Below are 17,633 nucleotides of genomic sequence, written 5' to 3'. Positions count from 1 at the left end.
AAGGAAATACTGTATATTCTGCACCTAAATTCACCAGTTATTAACATTTTGCCACGTTTGTGAACTTTTCTCAAATCATTTGTGAAATACGTTGACATAGTTATCAAGATACTTTACCCCTAAATATTTCTACATAATCATTAACCTATGTAAGAAAATTATCTATAGTTATTATATAACCCACATTCAGATTTTCCCAGTTTTCTGAAAAATATTTGCTTTGAGCCTTGTAAAAATTCAGTCGTGAACCTATTTGAAGTTCATGCATAGCATTTGTTATATATAATGTCTCTTGAGTCTCTTATTTTTTGTTTCTTTGCTTTTTGTATTACTAACTTTTACCAAAGATATATGTTTGTTTACTCTACTAGATTTTATGTCATTTCTTTGCAGGGACTATATCTTATACTTACTCATTTCAATTATCTAGTATAGGTAGATAGGAAATAATTGAACTTAATCTCACTGATATATTCGGTGGCATGCTCTAGACACGGTAGCTATCTGGGTCTTTTGTCATTAAGGTTGTCATATTTTCTTTTCAAAGTAACTGAGTTTGATAACATTAAGGTTGAATTTTTACTATTGAAAGTAAAAATTCTGTAATATTAAAAAAATAGCTATTAATGTTTTCCCTCAAGAAACCCAGTATGACAAATATACACAATAAAACAGTTTATTGGAGGAATATTTCTTAAAACTTGTGATATGTCACGATACCAGATTCTTTGGTCAAATAAGTTTGGGCGAATGTTATATTCTCTATATCCCTCTTGGAGATTGATGATACACTTGAAAAATCTTGTTATTAAAACTAGTTTACTTTTTTTATCCTATTTTTTCACCAGTTATTTGGGCATAGAACACATTATGTTACTTATCTCTTATTGACAAATGCTAGTTTAGAAAAAGCTGCTCTAGAGGCTTTTTTGACAGACAGCAGTTTCTCATTTTTGTTCTCCTTTGTAGGAGGTGTTTACCCATTTGTTTACAGTTCTTTTAGTGTCTTCTTTGTGCTAAAAATTGGCCTGAACTTTTAGGATACAGAGCTGAATAAATTACTTTCTATGGCTTTAAGAAACATACAATCTAATGTAAAGTAAATATCTAAGAAAGTAAGTGTAATACAATTTTATGAGCACTTTTCTTTTTAGCTACCGATTAATGGGTGTTTGCAGTATACTAAGCACTGTGCTAAAGCTTTACATTTTTTATTTCATTTAATTTTCACAAATAGTGAAATAAGACTATTTCACAAATAGTCTTAAGGAGTATATGGTATTATCTATATCTTTTAAGCTCTAATTTTCTGAGGCTCAGTAAGGATAAATAACTTGCCTAGCATCATAATTCTAGTGAATGGTAATGCTGGAGTTAGGACCCAGCCTGTTTAAAGCGTATCCTTAAACACTATATAAATATTTCTGTGTTGAAATTATGTTCAAAATACAGTGAGGGTACAAAGGAGAGTGGCTGGTTCTTCTAGAAGGCTAGAAGATTATAGAAAATATGGTTTTATTTGCATTTTAAAATACAAAGTTGAGGAGGGATGTGCCAGGTACAGCAAAAAGCACTTCGAAAGACATTGACTATAAAATCAGGTTCTATATGTATTTGAGTACAGGGCATTAAGCAAGCAGGAAGAGGAGATGGCAGGAAATGAGATTGGAGTGCAAGTGGAGGCGAGATCATAGCAAACTTCCTATGCCAGGCTAAATAGTAGGCAATGGATAGGATTTTAAGCAGAAGAGGAGTATGATCAGGTTTGCATTTTAGAAAAAGGTTTCAAGCTGCAGTGTGAAAATTGGGTTGGAGGGATAGGAGACTGGAGGAAGTCATACCATTACGAGATTTATTGTATGAGGAGCGCTCATAGATACACAATACCCAAATCAAGGTAGTAACAAGAGAGCCATTTCTATCTCTGAGACTGATGTAATTGAGTTAAATCTAAACTCAGTTTACATTTATTTTATTAAAGCAGTTTTTCTCAGTTGCCGTAAGAGGACAGCAACAGCCACATCAATTGTGCTGAAATATGTAGATTTCCTTATTTTCTTTCAGAATGGGGATAAGATTCAAGGATGCATCATTACCTGTAAATTCACAGATTGAACATGAAGTTACATGCTTTGTGATCCTTTATGGAAAGTTCAGATAACTTCAACAATTTCTAGACATGCAGACTACACTCTTAGTATGAATGTAACCAGAAATGTCAGTCTGTGAGATGAAGGAAAACAGTGTCTTATGCTGGGGATTGGATTTTCGTATCATGATATATTCTTCTGTTCTGATTTCTTTAACTCACATTTTAAGCACACATTTTATGTGTATCATGAAATTGTGGCTAGGGAAATACTAATGGAAATAAAACATTGAATTTTTTGAAAAGTCAAAAACCTGCTTGTGTATACTGGTTTAAAAGAGAAAAATGATGACTAAGTTCTAGCTATAGCTCACCTGTCAGATGACAAGCAGCAGAGATCTGCTTTTGGTGAATGAGTGCTTTAGAATCTAGGCTCCGATTCTCTTATGAGACAGAATAGTAATACTAAACTTACTTGTAGTTATCATTGACTGTGCTATGTACCTTTTTAAATTATAGTGAAATATTACAGTGTAATTAAGCTTTTGTTTTATCCTCATGCGTAGCTTTGCCATACTTTTCTTTTATTCATAGGCTTGCAAAGATTCAATCTGTCTTGATTTATCTACTAATTGTTTGCATGGAAGATTAACAGGAAACAAAGTAGTGAATTGGGACATTAAGGTAAGCTAATGATGGGCAACATATTATATAAATTTACTGTTTCTTTTAAAGAGTTTATCTTCTAAGCACCACCAGATTGATCTGAATAATAGATTTCAGTTAAGATGTTTGTGGTAAGAAACACAGTTTGAAGGATAAATAAGTAGTTAAATGACTGATTTGCTTGAAAGTTAAGTTATCATCTTAAGCTATGCCATGAGCCTACAGTTTCCATGAGAAAGTTATACTGCCTTGGTCCATTGCTCCACTTTTAAGTATTTAATCTGTAAAACTATGAGTTTTCAACCCTTCCTGACCTTCAAGACTTCATTGATGATCCCTTTTCTCCTTCATCTTTTGCTTCTCCCTGCCAGTCTCCTGTCCATCAGTTTTAAACTTTAAGCAAACTCAGAGCTTTCCTCTCTCTGAGGTTAAGGGTAAATAACGTTCCTCTTCCCCACATCCCTCTCTGGTTGTATCACATTTTATCTGCCTTTTTCATGTGCCTTATATTTATGTCTCAGCTAGACACAATGTCTTTACTTGTATCTAAAGGCCTCTGCTTTTTCATCAAGGCTGAGTTCCCTACTCTTGTCCTGGGTACCTGTAGTACTTTGTCATTTCACTTACTCTGGCGAATAGCAACTGTTTGCTTGCTTGACTCTTCAGTAGTCCTTAAGAACTTTGAAGGAGGGACCACTGCTTTTCTCCCCAGCGTCTGGCAGAGGGATATGCAATAACATTGTTGACTGAGTGATTAAATTAGTGAAGGTTAGATTAATATGAAAGTCAGAGGTGCCGTATTTCTAAAATAGAGTATTTCCTTAAAAGATAACTTAAATAGAAATTATAGCTTAAGTAAAATCAAAAGAAATATATAGATAGTTATATGGTCACATAACACTAATTAAATATGCTTATTGTTTCAAGGGAATAGACATTAGGATAATTCCTATGGAAAAATGAATCCATTGATTAATGTTAATCTCATGTTATTCATGTGGTATAAAGCATTTCTCTTTGACCGTGAGACAAGGACGCTTATTCTTTTGTCTCTTAACATAGTAAGACTTATGACCTTTGCCCATTGGTAAATTAAACTTTTGCTGTCACTTGAAGGATTGGTTTTACAAGGCTAGTTCTATCTATTACTTATATATAGAAAGCTAATTATTTGTGCTATACATTATAGTTGAATATCAAAGCAGTATTTCTTACTTTGAGTTACAGATGTGTGGAAATAAAAAAGGAATGTAATTGAGAAAAATACATTGTATTATTATAATGCAGCAAAATCAAAGATACAAACAGTTAAATGTCAACTGGGAGAGAAAAACTTGCCATCCAAAAAGCTACTTTACTTACTACATAATGTTCTTAAAAAATCAGTATGAAAAACAGGCAAAGAATATGGAAAAGTAGTTTACAGAATAAAGCTGAGTCTACATGTCAGTTCATCAGTTAACATTTAAGCAGTTAATAATAGTTAATGTTATGTAGCGCCCAGTGTTTGCCAGGCACCAAGCACTTTTAATATATTAGCCTACTTAATCCTTGGAGCAACCTTACAGAGTGAGAATTACTATTATACTCATTTTACACATAAAGAAACTGAAGCCAGAGAGATTAGTAACATCAAAGGATATTGAATATATTCTATAAGTTATCCAAAATAGTCACTTTGAATGTCCACTCCACCTTTTTTGTTAACTAAAAGTACAGGAGTCAGTCATATTTCTACCACCAAAAGCATTCTTTTTCCGTATGTGTGATTTATTCTTCTATTCATTATGCCTAATTGCCTTGTGACAGTTATTCCCTCTTACATCATTAGTGTTACATTATGAATTCTACTTATGTGGTTATGTTTGGGTTCCCTGTGTTCGGAATCCTCAAACTTTGGCAAAAAAGTTGCAGTAAAAATGGTCTGACATAATCTCTCTTGAGTATTGGTTATGGTGACCCCTGAGGCCACTCTTTAAAGCATCTGTCCAAACAAGGGTTCCTTGAGCTTAGGGTATCCTGTTCATTGCCTGAAGGTTAGTAAATTGTAATCTCATACATGCTGTGTGTATGTTAAATGAAAAAATTTCCCTTGTTTTATAACATTAAAAATTGTAATTTTCTTTTTCAGGACACCATAAACTGCATAGGTGGATTAAATGTACTCTTTCCTCTATTGGAACAAATCACCCACTTTAGTGAAAGACAGATTGCTGAAGGGATGAATGAAAGCACAGTTTCTGAACTGATAACACCTGTAGATGGAGATTGGGTGGTATTGACTTCAACAAAGGCTTCAGGTATTAAAATGAAATTAACACAAAATAGTCATTGAGAAATTTGAAAATTAATTGAAGAATAGATTGAAATGTTTTGCCACTGTAGAAACTTAATTCTAGCTGAAGCAGCCCATCCCTAATTTTACTAATGAAGTTCAGAAAATTCATAATACTTTGGTCAAAGAACCTAAGATTGTTATTTACTCTTGACTATCCTTAGTTTATACTCTTAGTGGAACTATGACAGCATTGTTAATATAATAGCTTACTTAATCCTTGAAGCAATCCTTTACATGTACATATAAGTATACAGTATGCAATTGCTACTTTCTCTGCTATTTGCATTCTGCAAGTGACCTTTGGAGGCAAATTGCTGAACCAGATTCTTTGTTACAGTATGCATTATGATATAGAAAATATGATATAAGCTATTAGAGTAATCACAGTAATTAATGACATGTTCACAATTCCTCAGAGTCAAGACTGGAGAGAAATTTAATTGCAACATTTATCTTGATTGTGAAACACTTTATTCAAAGACATCCTATCAACCAGGACAATCTTATTCACTCCCACGGAGTAGCTACCCTTGGTGCCTTACTTCAGAAGGTGAGATTCTCAAACATTATGTAGATGTGGCTGATTATAATCAGCAGTTTGTGTTGAGGTTTTTTTCTTCCTAATACATGCTTTTTCAATTACACTATAATAGCTTAAGTTACATTAGTGGATATAATTTATTTCAAAAGCAGATTTAAAAAACTTAAAGTGACTCATCTTTGTGTAAGAATTAATATCTTACATAATAATATAAAATCTTCAATATACAGGACCTTGCTTGTTAGCACTGGTATTTGGGATATTTGATAAATTTAAGACTATTTTAAGAATATGACACTAGGAAGATATGTTCTAACATTATATCCAAATTAATGTTTAAGTTCATATTTTTCTAACCAAGATTTTTATATTTGGTAGATGTTCTGGATTAATCACTGGAAATTATAGCTTAGTGACAATTATTTAAACTGAACTTTACAGAACCCTCTTCTGTTTGGATTTCAGGTGCCAAGCCCCTTGATGGATGTTAATGTATTGATGGCAGTCCAATTACTAATTGAACAAGTGTCATTGGAGAAAAATATGCAGCTCCTACAACAAATTTATCAGTATTTACTCTTTGATTTCCGTATTTGGAATCGTGGAGATTTTCCCTTTCGAATTGGTGAGAGCAGGCTGTTAGATAAAATTTTATAGTTGTTTTTAGAAATTTATAGCTACTTAAGTGATTTATTTTAAGTATTTCATATAAGAGTAAATTTTCTATTTTAGGTCATATCCAATACCTTACCACCATCATCAAAGACAGCAGGAGAGTTTTCCGAAAGAAGTATGGCGTGCAGTTTCTCTTAGATACACTTAGGATTTATTATGGGTATGGTATCTTCGCTCCTTCCCAAAGTTTGATATATTTTTCTGTGTCCTGCTTGATTGGAATATCTAGATTGTTTATTTCCCAGCAATTCTAATGTCCTTTAACTTCAGACAGGCAGGGTAGTGTGGAATTTAAAATGATAAACGGTGGATCACATTCACTGGGTTTGAATATTGTGTTTCATTGTCTAGCCATAGACAACTTACTCAACTTTCCCATGCCTAACATTTTCTGGTCTTTGACAAGGAGATAATAAAACTGTGACATCCTATGGCTGTTTTGAGGATTAAATTAAATGAATAACATTCAAAGCACTTAGAACTATGTCTGCCACATAGTGAGTGTTGTATAAATATAAGTTGTTTTAACAATTTATATCTTTGTCATCGTAACCCCTAACTTCAAAAGATTTTCCTTTAAAAAGAAAAAGAAGCCAAAGATAACCATGAAATCTAATAATTACAAAGAAACACGTTTTTTTAAAATGAAGTTGATATACAATCTTATATTGGTTTTGGATGTACAACACAGTGGTTCAGCAGTTTACCCACATTATTAAATCCTCACCCCTTCTAGTGTGGTTACTATCTGTCAATACAGAAAGATGTTACAGAATTATTGACCATATTCTCTATTCTGTACTGCCGTCCCCATGACCAACTTACATTGTGATTGCGAATTATTGCGCCCCTTTATCCTGTCACCTTCCCCCCAACCCGCCCCAACTCTTCCCCTTGGTAAACCATTAGTCACTTCTCAGTATCTGTGAGTCTACTGCTGAGAAACACCTTTTTTAAAACTTACAATTCTTTTATATAAAATCACAAAAATGTACAAATTTAAAATTTCAATTTTTGCACTTTTTCTTTTAGGAATGATTGCAAATATAGTGAGCTGTCTCTAGATGATATTCGAACAATAAGGACTTCTTTGTATGGGCTCATTAAATATTTTCTGTGCAAAGGTGGAACTTATGAAGAGATACAAAGTATTATGGGTTACATAGCTGCTGTCAGTGAAGAAGAACAGGTATTAATGTCTGAGATAAATCTATGTTTTTCTTTTTAACATTTAAGTTGTTGTATCATCTTCTTTTAAACATAAATATTTTATTTTAAGAGTAAAATGTTTATAGCACCAAGCATAATATTACACAGTTAAACAGATTTTATCTCCTACTGAAATTTTAGTGAAATAGTGTAATAAAATATTTTAATTAGCTAGAATGTAGTATGTGGCAATAGTTGCTTTGGCAATTCTGAAACCTATTTTCACACATAATGTATATTATCAGAGTTTACTGGGCAGATTTTTAACATGAATTTTAACATAACATTCTTCATAAAAATATTTTATAAAGAGTAAATTGTAAATGTACCTCTGTTTAAAAATAGTCTTATTATTCATTTATACCTCAGAACTACTCTTTAAGACATTGGTTCTCAATGTATTGGTCCTGACCAGCTTTACCTGGGAACTTGTTGGAAATGCAAATGTCCTGCTGAACCAACCCTCCAGGTGATTCTAGTGCAAGGTTAAATTTAAGAACCAATGATATGTAATATACAGACCAGGAATTATTCTTCTCATTTGCACATTTGGAAATACACATTCAGAGATATTAGGTGACTTAAAAAGTCACACAATTGATAAACCTGGAACTAGAACCGTGGTGTACTTACTGCCTTTTCTGTATTCTTTTTGTATACCACTCTCAACACCTAATTTGAGCAGTGTTAATTTATGTTAACTCAAATATTTTGCCCTTTGTTATGATATATTCTTTGTGTATTAGAGGTTACATGACTTAGTAATCAGTATTATATAAATGAATTAACTTAGGCTATGTCCTTGTACAGTTGGTCCACTTCAAAACTTCTTGTTATTTAGAATAATGAGTAGCCATCTTATTTCATGATAGGTATATTGTCACCTGCTGTGATTTTTTTGCTAAAGATATTTTCTTGGTCAATTCAAGAAGTTTTTATTGAAGAATTACTATATACATAAAATAATACTAGATATTGTAGGTATATAATAATTAATAAACTAGCATTCTTACTGCTAGCCTAATGGAGTCAGGGATGGATGAGAAATTTATAAGTGATTATGAAACAAAAAAGGGGTTGATAATATCTGTAAGAGAGATACAAAGACCTATGAGATTTTCATAGGAGAGTATTACATGTTGAGGAGACTAGAAAAGGCTTTATGGGAGAAATGGCTTTTCAAATGAGTAAAGTGGGATAGGTATGGTTTAGCAGGTGTATATGGGTAGTGAGAAGATACCCAAAAGTCAATTGAATAAGCTAAAAGCATAATGGAGAAGAAAACCAGGGCTATTTCAGAAGACATCAGATAGTCTAGTTAAGCTAGAACATTAGTGTATATAGGATTTAGTTAAATAACTCTGGTTTTTTATTTATGCTTCCATATATGACTGTGGTTGTTTATTTTGTGCTGTTTAATTTTAAAAGCTCTTTGGAATTTTGGATATACTCTTCAGTCTTCTACGTACCAGCCCAACCCGAGGCCAGCTTTTCTTACTGCTGTTTGAACCAGGAAATGCTGACATACTTTATGCCTTGCTCTTAAATCAAAAGTATTCTGACAGACTAAGAGAAATCATTTTTAAGGTATGAACATTTATTAAGTATTTTTATATTTTGGGGCATTTGTGAGTTTATGAATTTATTCATAGTATATCCATTTTATGAATGTAAATTCTTTTTCATATATATTTCTATCTAATTTTAAATTATTTAATTTGTTTTGATATAGACATTTAATGTTTTTGTTTTCATATTTAAAAACATTATATTGTAATCTGATCAATTATTTCAGTGAATAATGATCAATTATTATTCACTTTGTCATACCATCCTCAATATAAAACCTCTCAGCTTCCTTTTGACTTACTGTGGGTCTGCATGGCAGATGAGACATTTTATTAGTTAATAATAATAACTAACTTTATGTAGCGTCCACTGTTTGTCAGCACTAAACACTCCTCACATACTAGTTTTCTTAATCCTTGCAAAAACTTTATGAAGTGGATATTCCTATCCTTATTTTACATATAAAGAAATTGAGACCAGAGAAATTAGTAACTGGTCAAAGGATATTGAATATATATTGTTAAGCTATCCAAACAGTTACTTTGAACGTTGATTGAATTCACCACCCCACCTGTTTTGTTAACTAAAAGTAGAGGAGGCAGTTGCATTTCTGTTGCCAAATACATTTTTTTTCATGATTTATTCTCTTAACACATTATGCCTAATTGCCTTGTGACTGTTGTTTTCTCTTACATCATAGTGTTACATTATAAAGTCTTCTTACAGCTTTCAATTTTGATTGCTTATGTTTGGAATCCCCAAACTTTGGAAAGTAAAGGTGCAGTAAAAATGGTCTGATGTAGTTTCTCTAGAGTATTGGTTATGGTGACTCCTGAGGCTGCTCTTTAAAACTGCTGCCCAAACAGGGGTTCCTTTATGAAGATTAAGTATTATGTCAATGTTTTCTCATTCTTGAAAATTATTTTGATAACTATTATGTAGTGTTACATAAATTACTATATCTTGAAGTATCTTTGTTCTCTTTCAAACATACCTTTGGTCCTCTTGCAGGATATAGGGGTTTGTTTCCATCTACACCTTAGACATTAAACAAAATTTTAAGTTACTTCTTTGATCTGCTGAGAAATATATTTAAAGTAGAGTTTTAAACATATTAATTATGCAAATGCAAATGTGTTTCAGTCTAGTTTCTTCTTAAATCCATTCTTTAATATGGATATGGAGTACTCTTTGATATTAGTGCTGGGCTTGTTTGCTTTTTATGCTTAAGGAACAAAATAATGCTCAAAAATATTATACTGTAGTATTTTATTCAATATTAACCTAAATGGCAAGTTCTTAGTTCTCCATATTGAGAAGAATATATTACTATGACCAGGTTATAGAACAAATGTTGAAATGCACAAATGTTTATGAACGAAGTAAACAACGTATTCGACTTAGAGAAGTTGGCTACTCAGGATTGGGACTCCTTCTCAATGAAGCACCTGTTACTACATCTCTTATTAAAAGCCTCACTAATCAAATCATAAATACAGGTAAGATTAAGACTGGTAATACTAATACATTTAAGAAACGTTCTTCATAGTAGCATAATTTTACTTGATGGTTTACAGGGTTTTTTTTCCTGAAGGTTTTTTTTTCTTCCTCCTTCCTCAGGTTGCTTTTTAAATTACCTTTCATTTGATTCAGCAGGGCTTGCCTGGAGTACTGTTTCTTACTCACCTTTGTTGTTTTAGTCTCCCTATGACATAACATAATGCTGTACTTGGTTGGCCTGTAGGAAATGTTTATTGATTGAGTAATTAGTAAATATCTGAGTTTCTATAATAAGAAATGGACACTAGAGAAAATAGATACAAAATATTCTTCCTTTGTTTATGGAGGTTAAATTTTTAAAGGCAAAATGAAAACTTATTTCAGATAACCCTTTTTGTTTTTATTTTATTTTTTTAATAAACCTTTTTTTGTAATAGTACAAATTGTAGAATTTATATTAGGTGCCAGGACTTCAAAAGATATAGGATGAGGCACTATGTCTTGAATAGTTTACCATCTTATGAAGACAAATATATAAGGTATGTATATAAAAAGATAATGGTAGAGGCCAAGCTGAAGATGGCAGTATGAGTAGAGCAGGGGAAATCTCCTCCCAAAACCATATATATTTTTGAAAATACAACAAATACAACTATTCCTAAAGGAGAGACCAGAAGACAGGACAACAGCCAGACTACATCCACACCTGCGAGAACCCAGCGCCTCGCGAAGGGGGTAAGATACAAGCCATGGCCTGGTGGGACCTGAGTGCCCCTCACCCCAGCTCCTGGCAGGAGGAGAGGAGTCGGAGCAGGGAGGGAGAGGGAGCCCAGGACTGCTAAATAGCTGATGCTAGCCATCCACACCAGAGCACGGACACACAGTGCGTGGTGTGCTGGATGCTAGGGAAACAGGACAGTAAGACCTGTGAGCAGGTCCCTGCAGCCGGCGCCCCTGAGCCAAAGAAAAGCGAGTGCTTTTTGAAAGTCTTAAAGGGACACAGACCCCACAGCTGGACAGAAGTGTCCCAGGACACTTACCGCAGCAGCTGGGAATCCTCGGGAACTCTGGGCGCCATAACCCCCTGGGCAACAGCTCTGAGACCCCTCACGGAAGTAAACAGCCCAACAGCCCCCTGTCCATACCCCTCTGGGGCCCTGCCATAGCAGAGCAGCAGCCTGAGGCTGGCCACGCCCTCAGCAAGGGAGCTTCCTCCATACCAGCCGGGCAAGATACAAAGACCCAATCTACATGCAATTGCCCAACACAGGCCACTAGGGGACGCAGTTGTCCCAGTAAAGAAAGGCCAGGAGCCAAGTGGAAAGAGGCTTGACTCTCCCAGCTGATAGACGTGTCAATAGCACTTCACTGCACCTATCAACATGAAAAGGCAAAAAAATTTGATCCAGACAAGACTAACCCAGACAGCTTCGACATCTTCTACATCTTCCCCTGAGAAGGAACCTGGGGAGATATATTTAACCAGTCTTCCTGAAAAAGAATTCAAAACAAAAGTCATAACTATGCTGATGGACTTGCAGAGAAATATGCAAGAACTAAGGAGGGAGAATATGGAAATAAAACAATCTCTGGAAGGACTTCAAAACAGAATGGATGAGATGCAAGAGACCATTAATGGACTAGAAAACGGAGAACAGGAATGCAGAGAAGCTGATGCAGAGAGAGATAAAAGGATCTCCAGGAATGAAATAATTTTAAGAGAACTGTGTGAGCAATCAAAACGGAACAATATCTGCATTATAGGAGTACCAGAAGAAGAAGAGAGAGAAAAAGGGATAGAAAGTGTCTTTGAAGAAATAATTGCTGAAAACTTCCCCAAACTAGGGGAGGAAATGGCCTCTCAGACCAAAGAGGTACACAGAACTCCCATGACAAGGGATCCAAGGAGGGCAACACCAAGACACATAATAATTAAAATGGCAAAGATCAAAGACAAGGACAAACTATTAAAGGCAGCCAGAGAGAAAAAAAGGTCACCTACAAAGGAAAACCCATCAGGCTATCATCAGACTTCTCAACAGAAACCCTACAGGCCAGAAGAGAATGGCAAAATATACTTAATGCAATGAAACAGAAGGGCCTTGAACCAAGAATACTGTATCCAGCACGATTATCATTTAAATATGAAGGAGAGATTAAACAATTCCCAGACAAGCAAAAATTGAGGGAATTTGCCTCCCACAAACCACCTCTACAGGGCATCTTACAGGGACTGCTCTAGATGGGAGCACTCCTAAAAATAGCACAGAACAAAACACCCAACATATGAAGAAGGGAGGAGAAGGAATAAGAAGGGAGAGAAATAAAGAATCACCAGACCGTGTTTATAATAGCTTAATAAGTGAGTTAAGTTAGACGGTAAGATAGTAAAGAAGCTAACCCTAAACCTTTGGTAACCACAAACTTAAAGCCTGCAATGGCAATAAGTACATACCTTTCAATAATCACCCTAAATGTAAATGGACTGAATGCACCAATCAAAAGACACAGAGTTATAGAATGGATAAAAAAGCAAGACCCATCCATATGCTGCTTACAAGAGACTCACCTCAAACCTGAAGACATGCACAGACTTAAAGTCAAGGAATGGAAAAAGATATTTCATGCAAACAACAGTGAGAAAAAAGCAGGTGTTGCAATACTAGTATCAGACAAAAGAGACTTCAAAATAAAGAAAATAACAAAACATAAAGAAGGACATTACATAATGATAAAGGGCTCAGTCCAACAAGAGGATATAACCATTATAAATATATATGCACCCAATACAGGAGCACCAACATATGTGAAACAAATACTAACAGAATTAAAGGAGGAAATAGAATGCAATGCATTCATTTCGGGAGACTTCAACACACCACTCACTCCAAAGGACAGATCTACCAGACAGAAAATAAGTAAGGACATGGAGGCACTGAACAACACACTAGAACAGATGGACCTAATAGACATCTACAGAACTCTACATCGAAAAGCAACAGGATACACATTCTTCTCAAGTGCACATGGAACATTCTCCAGAATAGACAACATACTAGGCCACAAAAAGAGCCTCTGTAAATTCCAAAAGATTGAAATCCTACCAACTAACTTTTCAGACCACAAAGGCATAGAACTAGAAATAAATTGTACAAAGAAAGCAAAAAAGGCTCACAAACACTTGGAGGCTTAACAACACACTCCTAAATAATCAATGGATCAATGACCAAATCAAAATGGAGATCCAGCAATATATGGAAACAAACAACAACAACACAAAGCCCTAACTACTGTGGGATACAGCAAAAGCAGTCCTAAGAGGAAAGTATATAGCAATCCAGGCATATTTAAAGAAGGAAGAACAATCCCAAATGAATGGTCTAATGTCACAATTATCGAAATTAGAAAAAGAAGAACAAATGAGGCCCTAGGTCAGCAGAAGGAGGGACATAATAAAGATCAGAGAAGAAATAAATAAAATTGAGAAGAATAAAACAATAGCAAAAATCAAAGAAACCAAGAGCTGGTTCTTCGAGAATATAAACAAAATAGATAAGCCTCTAGCCAGACTTATTAAGAGGAAAAGAGAGTCAACACAAATCAACAGAATCAGAAACGAGAAAGGAAAAATCACGATGGACCCCACAGAAATACAAAGAATTGTTAGCAACTACTATGAAAACCTATATGCTAACAAGCTGGGAAACCTAGGAGAAATGGACAACTTCCTAGAAAAATAGAACCTTCCAAGACTGACCCAGAAAGAAACAGAAAATCTAAACAGACGACTTACCAGCAACAAAATTGAAGTGGTAATCAAAAAACTACCAAAGAACAAAATCCCTGGGCCAGATGGATTTACCTCAGAATTTTATCAGACATACAGACATAATACCCATTCTCCTTAAAGTTTTCCAAAAAATAGAAGAGGAGGGAATACTCCCAAACTCATTCTATGAAGCTAACCTCACCCTAATACCAAAACCAGGCAAAGACCCCACCAAAAAAGAAAACTACAGACCAATATCCCTGATGAATGTAGATGCGAAAATACTCAACAAAATATTAGCAAATCAAATTCAAAAATACATCAAAAGGATCATACACCACGACCAAGTGGGATTCATCCCAGGGATGCAAGGATGGTACAACATTCGAAAATCCATCAACATCATCCACCACATCAACAAAAAGAAGGACAAAAACCACATGATCATCTCCATAGATGCTGAAAAATCATTCTATAAAATTCAACATACATTCATGATAAAAACTCTCAACAAAATGGGCATAGAGGGCAAGTACCTCAAAATAATAAAGGCCATCTATGATAAACCCACAGCCAACATCATACTGAACAGCGAGAAGCTGAAAGCTATTCCTCTGGGATCGGGAACAAGACAGGGATGTCCACTATCCCCACTGTTATTTAACATAGTACTGGAGGTCCTTGCCACGGCAATTAGACAAAATAAAGAAATACAAGGAATCCAGATTGGTAAAGAAGAAGTCAAACTGTCACTATTTGCAGATGACATGACATTGTACATAAAAAACCCTAAAGACTCCACTGCAAAACTGCTAGAGCTAATATCGAAATTCAGCAAAGTTGCAGGATACAAAATTAACACACAGAAATCTGTGGCTTTTCTATACACTAAGAATAAACTAATAGAAAGAGAAATCAGGAAAACAATTCCATTCACAATAGCATCAAAAAGAATAAAACACCTAGGAATAAACCTAACCAAGGAAGTGAAAGACCTATACCTTGAAAACTGTAAGACACTCTTAAGAGAAATTAAAGAGATCACTAACAAATGGAAACTCATCCCATGCTCCTGGCTAGGAAGAATTAATATCGTCAAAATGGCCATTCTGCCCAAAGCAATATACAGATTCGATGCAATCCCTATCAAACTACCAACAGCATTCTTCAATGAACTGGAACAAATAGTTCAAAAATTCATATGGAAACACCAAGGACCCTGAATAGCTAAAGCAATCCTGAGAAGGAAGAATAAAGTGGGGGAGATCTCACTCCCCAACTTCAGCTCTACTACAAAGCCACAGTAATCAAGACAATTTGGTACTGGCACAAGAACAGAGCCACAGACCAATGGAACAGAATAGAGACTCCAAACATTAACCCAAAGATATATGGTCAACTAATATTCGATAAAGGGGCCATGGACATGCAATGGGGAAATGACAGTCTCTTCAACAGATGGTGCTAGCAAAACTGGACAGCTACATGGAAGAGAATGAAACTGGATCAGTGTCTAACACCATACACAAACGTAAATTCGACATGAATCAAAGACTTGAATTTAAGTCATGGAACCATAAAACTCTTAGAAAAAAACATAGGCAAAAATCTCTTAGACATATAAACATGAGGGACCTCTTCTTGAACATATCTCCCTGGGCAAGGGAAACAAATGCAAAAATGAACAAATGGTACTCTATCAAGCTGAAAAGCTTCTGTACAGCAAAGGACACCATCAATAGAACAAAAAGGTATCCTACAGTATGGGAGAATATATTCTTAATTGACAGATCTGATAAAGGATTGACATCCAAAATATATAAAGAGCTCACATACCTCAACAAACAAAAAGCAAATAACCCAATTAAAAAATGGGCAGAGGAGCTGAATAGACAGTTCTCTAAAGAAGAAATTCAGATGGCCAACAGACACATGAAAAGATGCTCCACATCGCTTGTCATCAGAGAAATGCAAATTAAAACCACAATGAGATATCATCTCACACCAGTAAGGATGGCTACCATCCAAAAGACAGACAACAACAAATGTTGGCAAGGTTGTGGAGAAAGGGGAACCCTCTTACACTGCTGGTGGGAATGTAAATTAGTTCAACCATTGTGGAAAGCAGTATGGAGGTTCCTCAAAATGCTCAAAATAGAAATAGCACTTAACCCAGGAATTCTGCTCATAGGAATTTACCCGAAGAATGCAGCACTCCAGTTTGAAAAAGACACATGTTCCCCTGTGTTTATCGCTGCACTATTTACAATAGCCAAGATATGGAAGCAACCTAAATGTCCATCAGTAGATGAATGGATAAAGAAGATGTGGTACAGATACACAATGGAATATTACGCAGCTGTAGGAAAAAACCAAATCCTACCATTCGCAACAACATGGATGGAGCTAGAGGGTATTATGCTCAGTGAAATAAGCCAGGTGGATAAAGACAAGTACCAAATGATTTCACTCATATGTGGAGTATAAGAACAAAAGAAAACTGAAGGAACAAAGCAGCAGCAGAAGCACAGAACCCAAGAATGGACTAATATTTAACAAAGGGAAAGGGACTGGGGAGGACAGGTGGGAAGGGAGGGATAAGGGCGGGAAAAAAAGAAAGGGGGCATTACGATTTGCATGTATAGTGTGTGGGGGCACGGGGAGGGCTGTGCAACACAGAGAAGACAAGTAGTTATTTTACAGCATCTTGCTATGTTGATGGACAGTGACTGTGAACAGGGATGTGGGGGGGACTTGTTGAATGGGGAGCCTTGTAAACATAATGTCCTTCATGTAATTGTAAATTAATGATACCAAAATAAAATTAAAAAAAAAAAGATGTGTTACATATACGCAATGGAATATTATTCAGCCATAAGAAGAAAACAAATCGTACCATTTGCAACAACATGGATGGAGCTAGACGGTATTATGCTCAGTGAAATAAGCCAAGTGGAGAAAGACAGATACCAAATGATTTCACTCATATGTGGAGTATAAGAACAAAGAAAAACTGAAGGACGAAAGCTGGAGCACAATCACAGAACCCGAGAATGGACTAACAGTTCCCAAAGGGAAAGTAACTGAGGAGAATGGGAGGGAAGGGAGGGATAAGGGCGGGAAAGAAGAAAGGGGGTATTCTGATTAGCATGTATAATGTGGTGGGAAGGGTTGTGCAACACAGAGAAGACAAGTAGTGATTCTACAACATCTTACTACACTGATGGATAGTGACTGTAATGGGGTTTGTGGGGGAGACTTGGTGAAAGGGGGGAGT

General features: G+C 35.2%; 1 protein-coding gene across 8 annotated transcripts in view; it reads left to right on the top strand.

Annotated features, from left to right (window-relative positions):
- NBEAL1 (neurobeachin like 1) overlaps positions 1–17,633 on the top strand; it is a 240,173-nt gene that overhangs the window by 97,930 nt on the left and 124,610 nt on the right. For all 8 annotated transcript variants that reach the window (XM_057503678.1, XM_057503677.1, XM_057503676.1 and 5 more), the window contains 8 exons: positions 2,684–2,773; positions 4,887–5,055; positions 5,510–5,643; positions 6,100–6,259; positions 6,367–6,469; positions 7,342–7,498; positions 8,947–9,105; positions 10,427–10,586. In XM_057503678.1, the coding sequence (XP_057359661.1) occupies positions 2,684–2,773; positions 4,887–5,055; positions 5,510–5,643; positions 6,100–6,259; positions 6,367–6,469; positions 7,342–7,498; positions 8,947–9,105; positions 10,427–10,586 (1,132 nt within the window). The remainder of the gene's footprint in view (positions 1–2,683; positions 2,774–4,886; positions 5,056–5,509; positions 5,644–6,099; positions 6,260–6,366; positions 6,470–7,341; positions 7,499–8,946; positions 9,106–10,426; positions 10,587–17,633) is intronic.

The sequence above is a fragment of the Manis pentadactyla genome, chromosome 6, assembly GCF_030020395.1.
Source record: "Manis pentadactyla isolate mManPen7 chromosome 6, mManPen7.hap1, whole genome shotgun sequence".
Taxonomy (NCBI): domain Eukaryota; kingdom Metazoa; phylum Chordata; class Mammalia; order Pholidota; family Manidae; genus Manis; species Manis pentadactyla.
The sequence above is the reverse complement of the archived record's forward strand: the minus strand, read 5'-3'. Positions and strand labels throughout refer to the sequence as shown.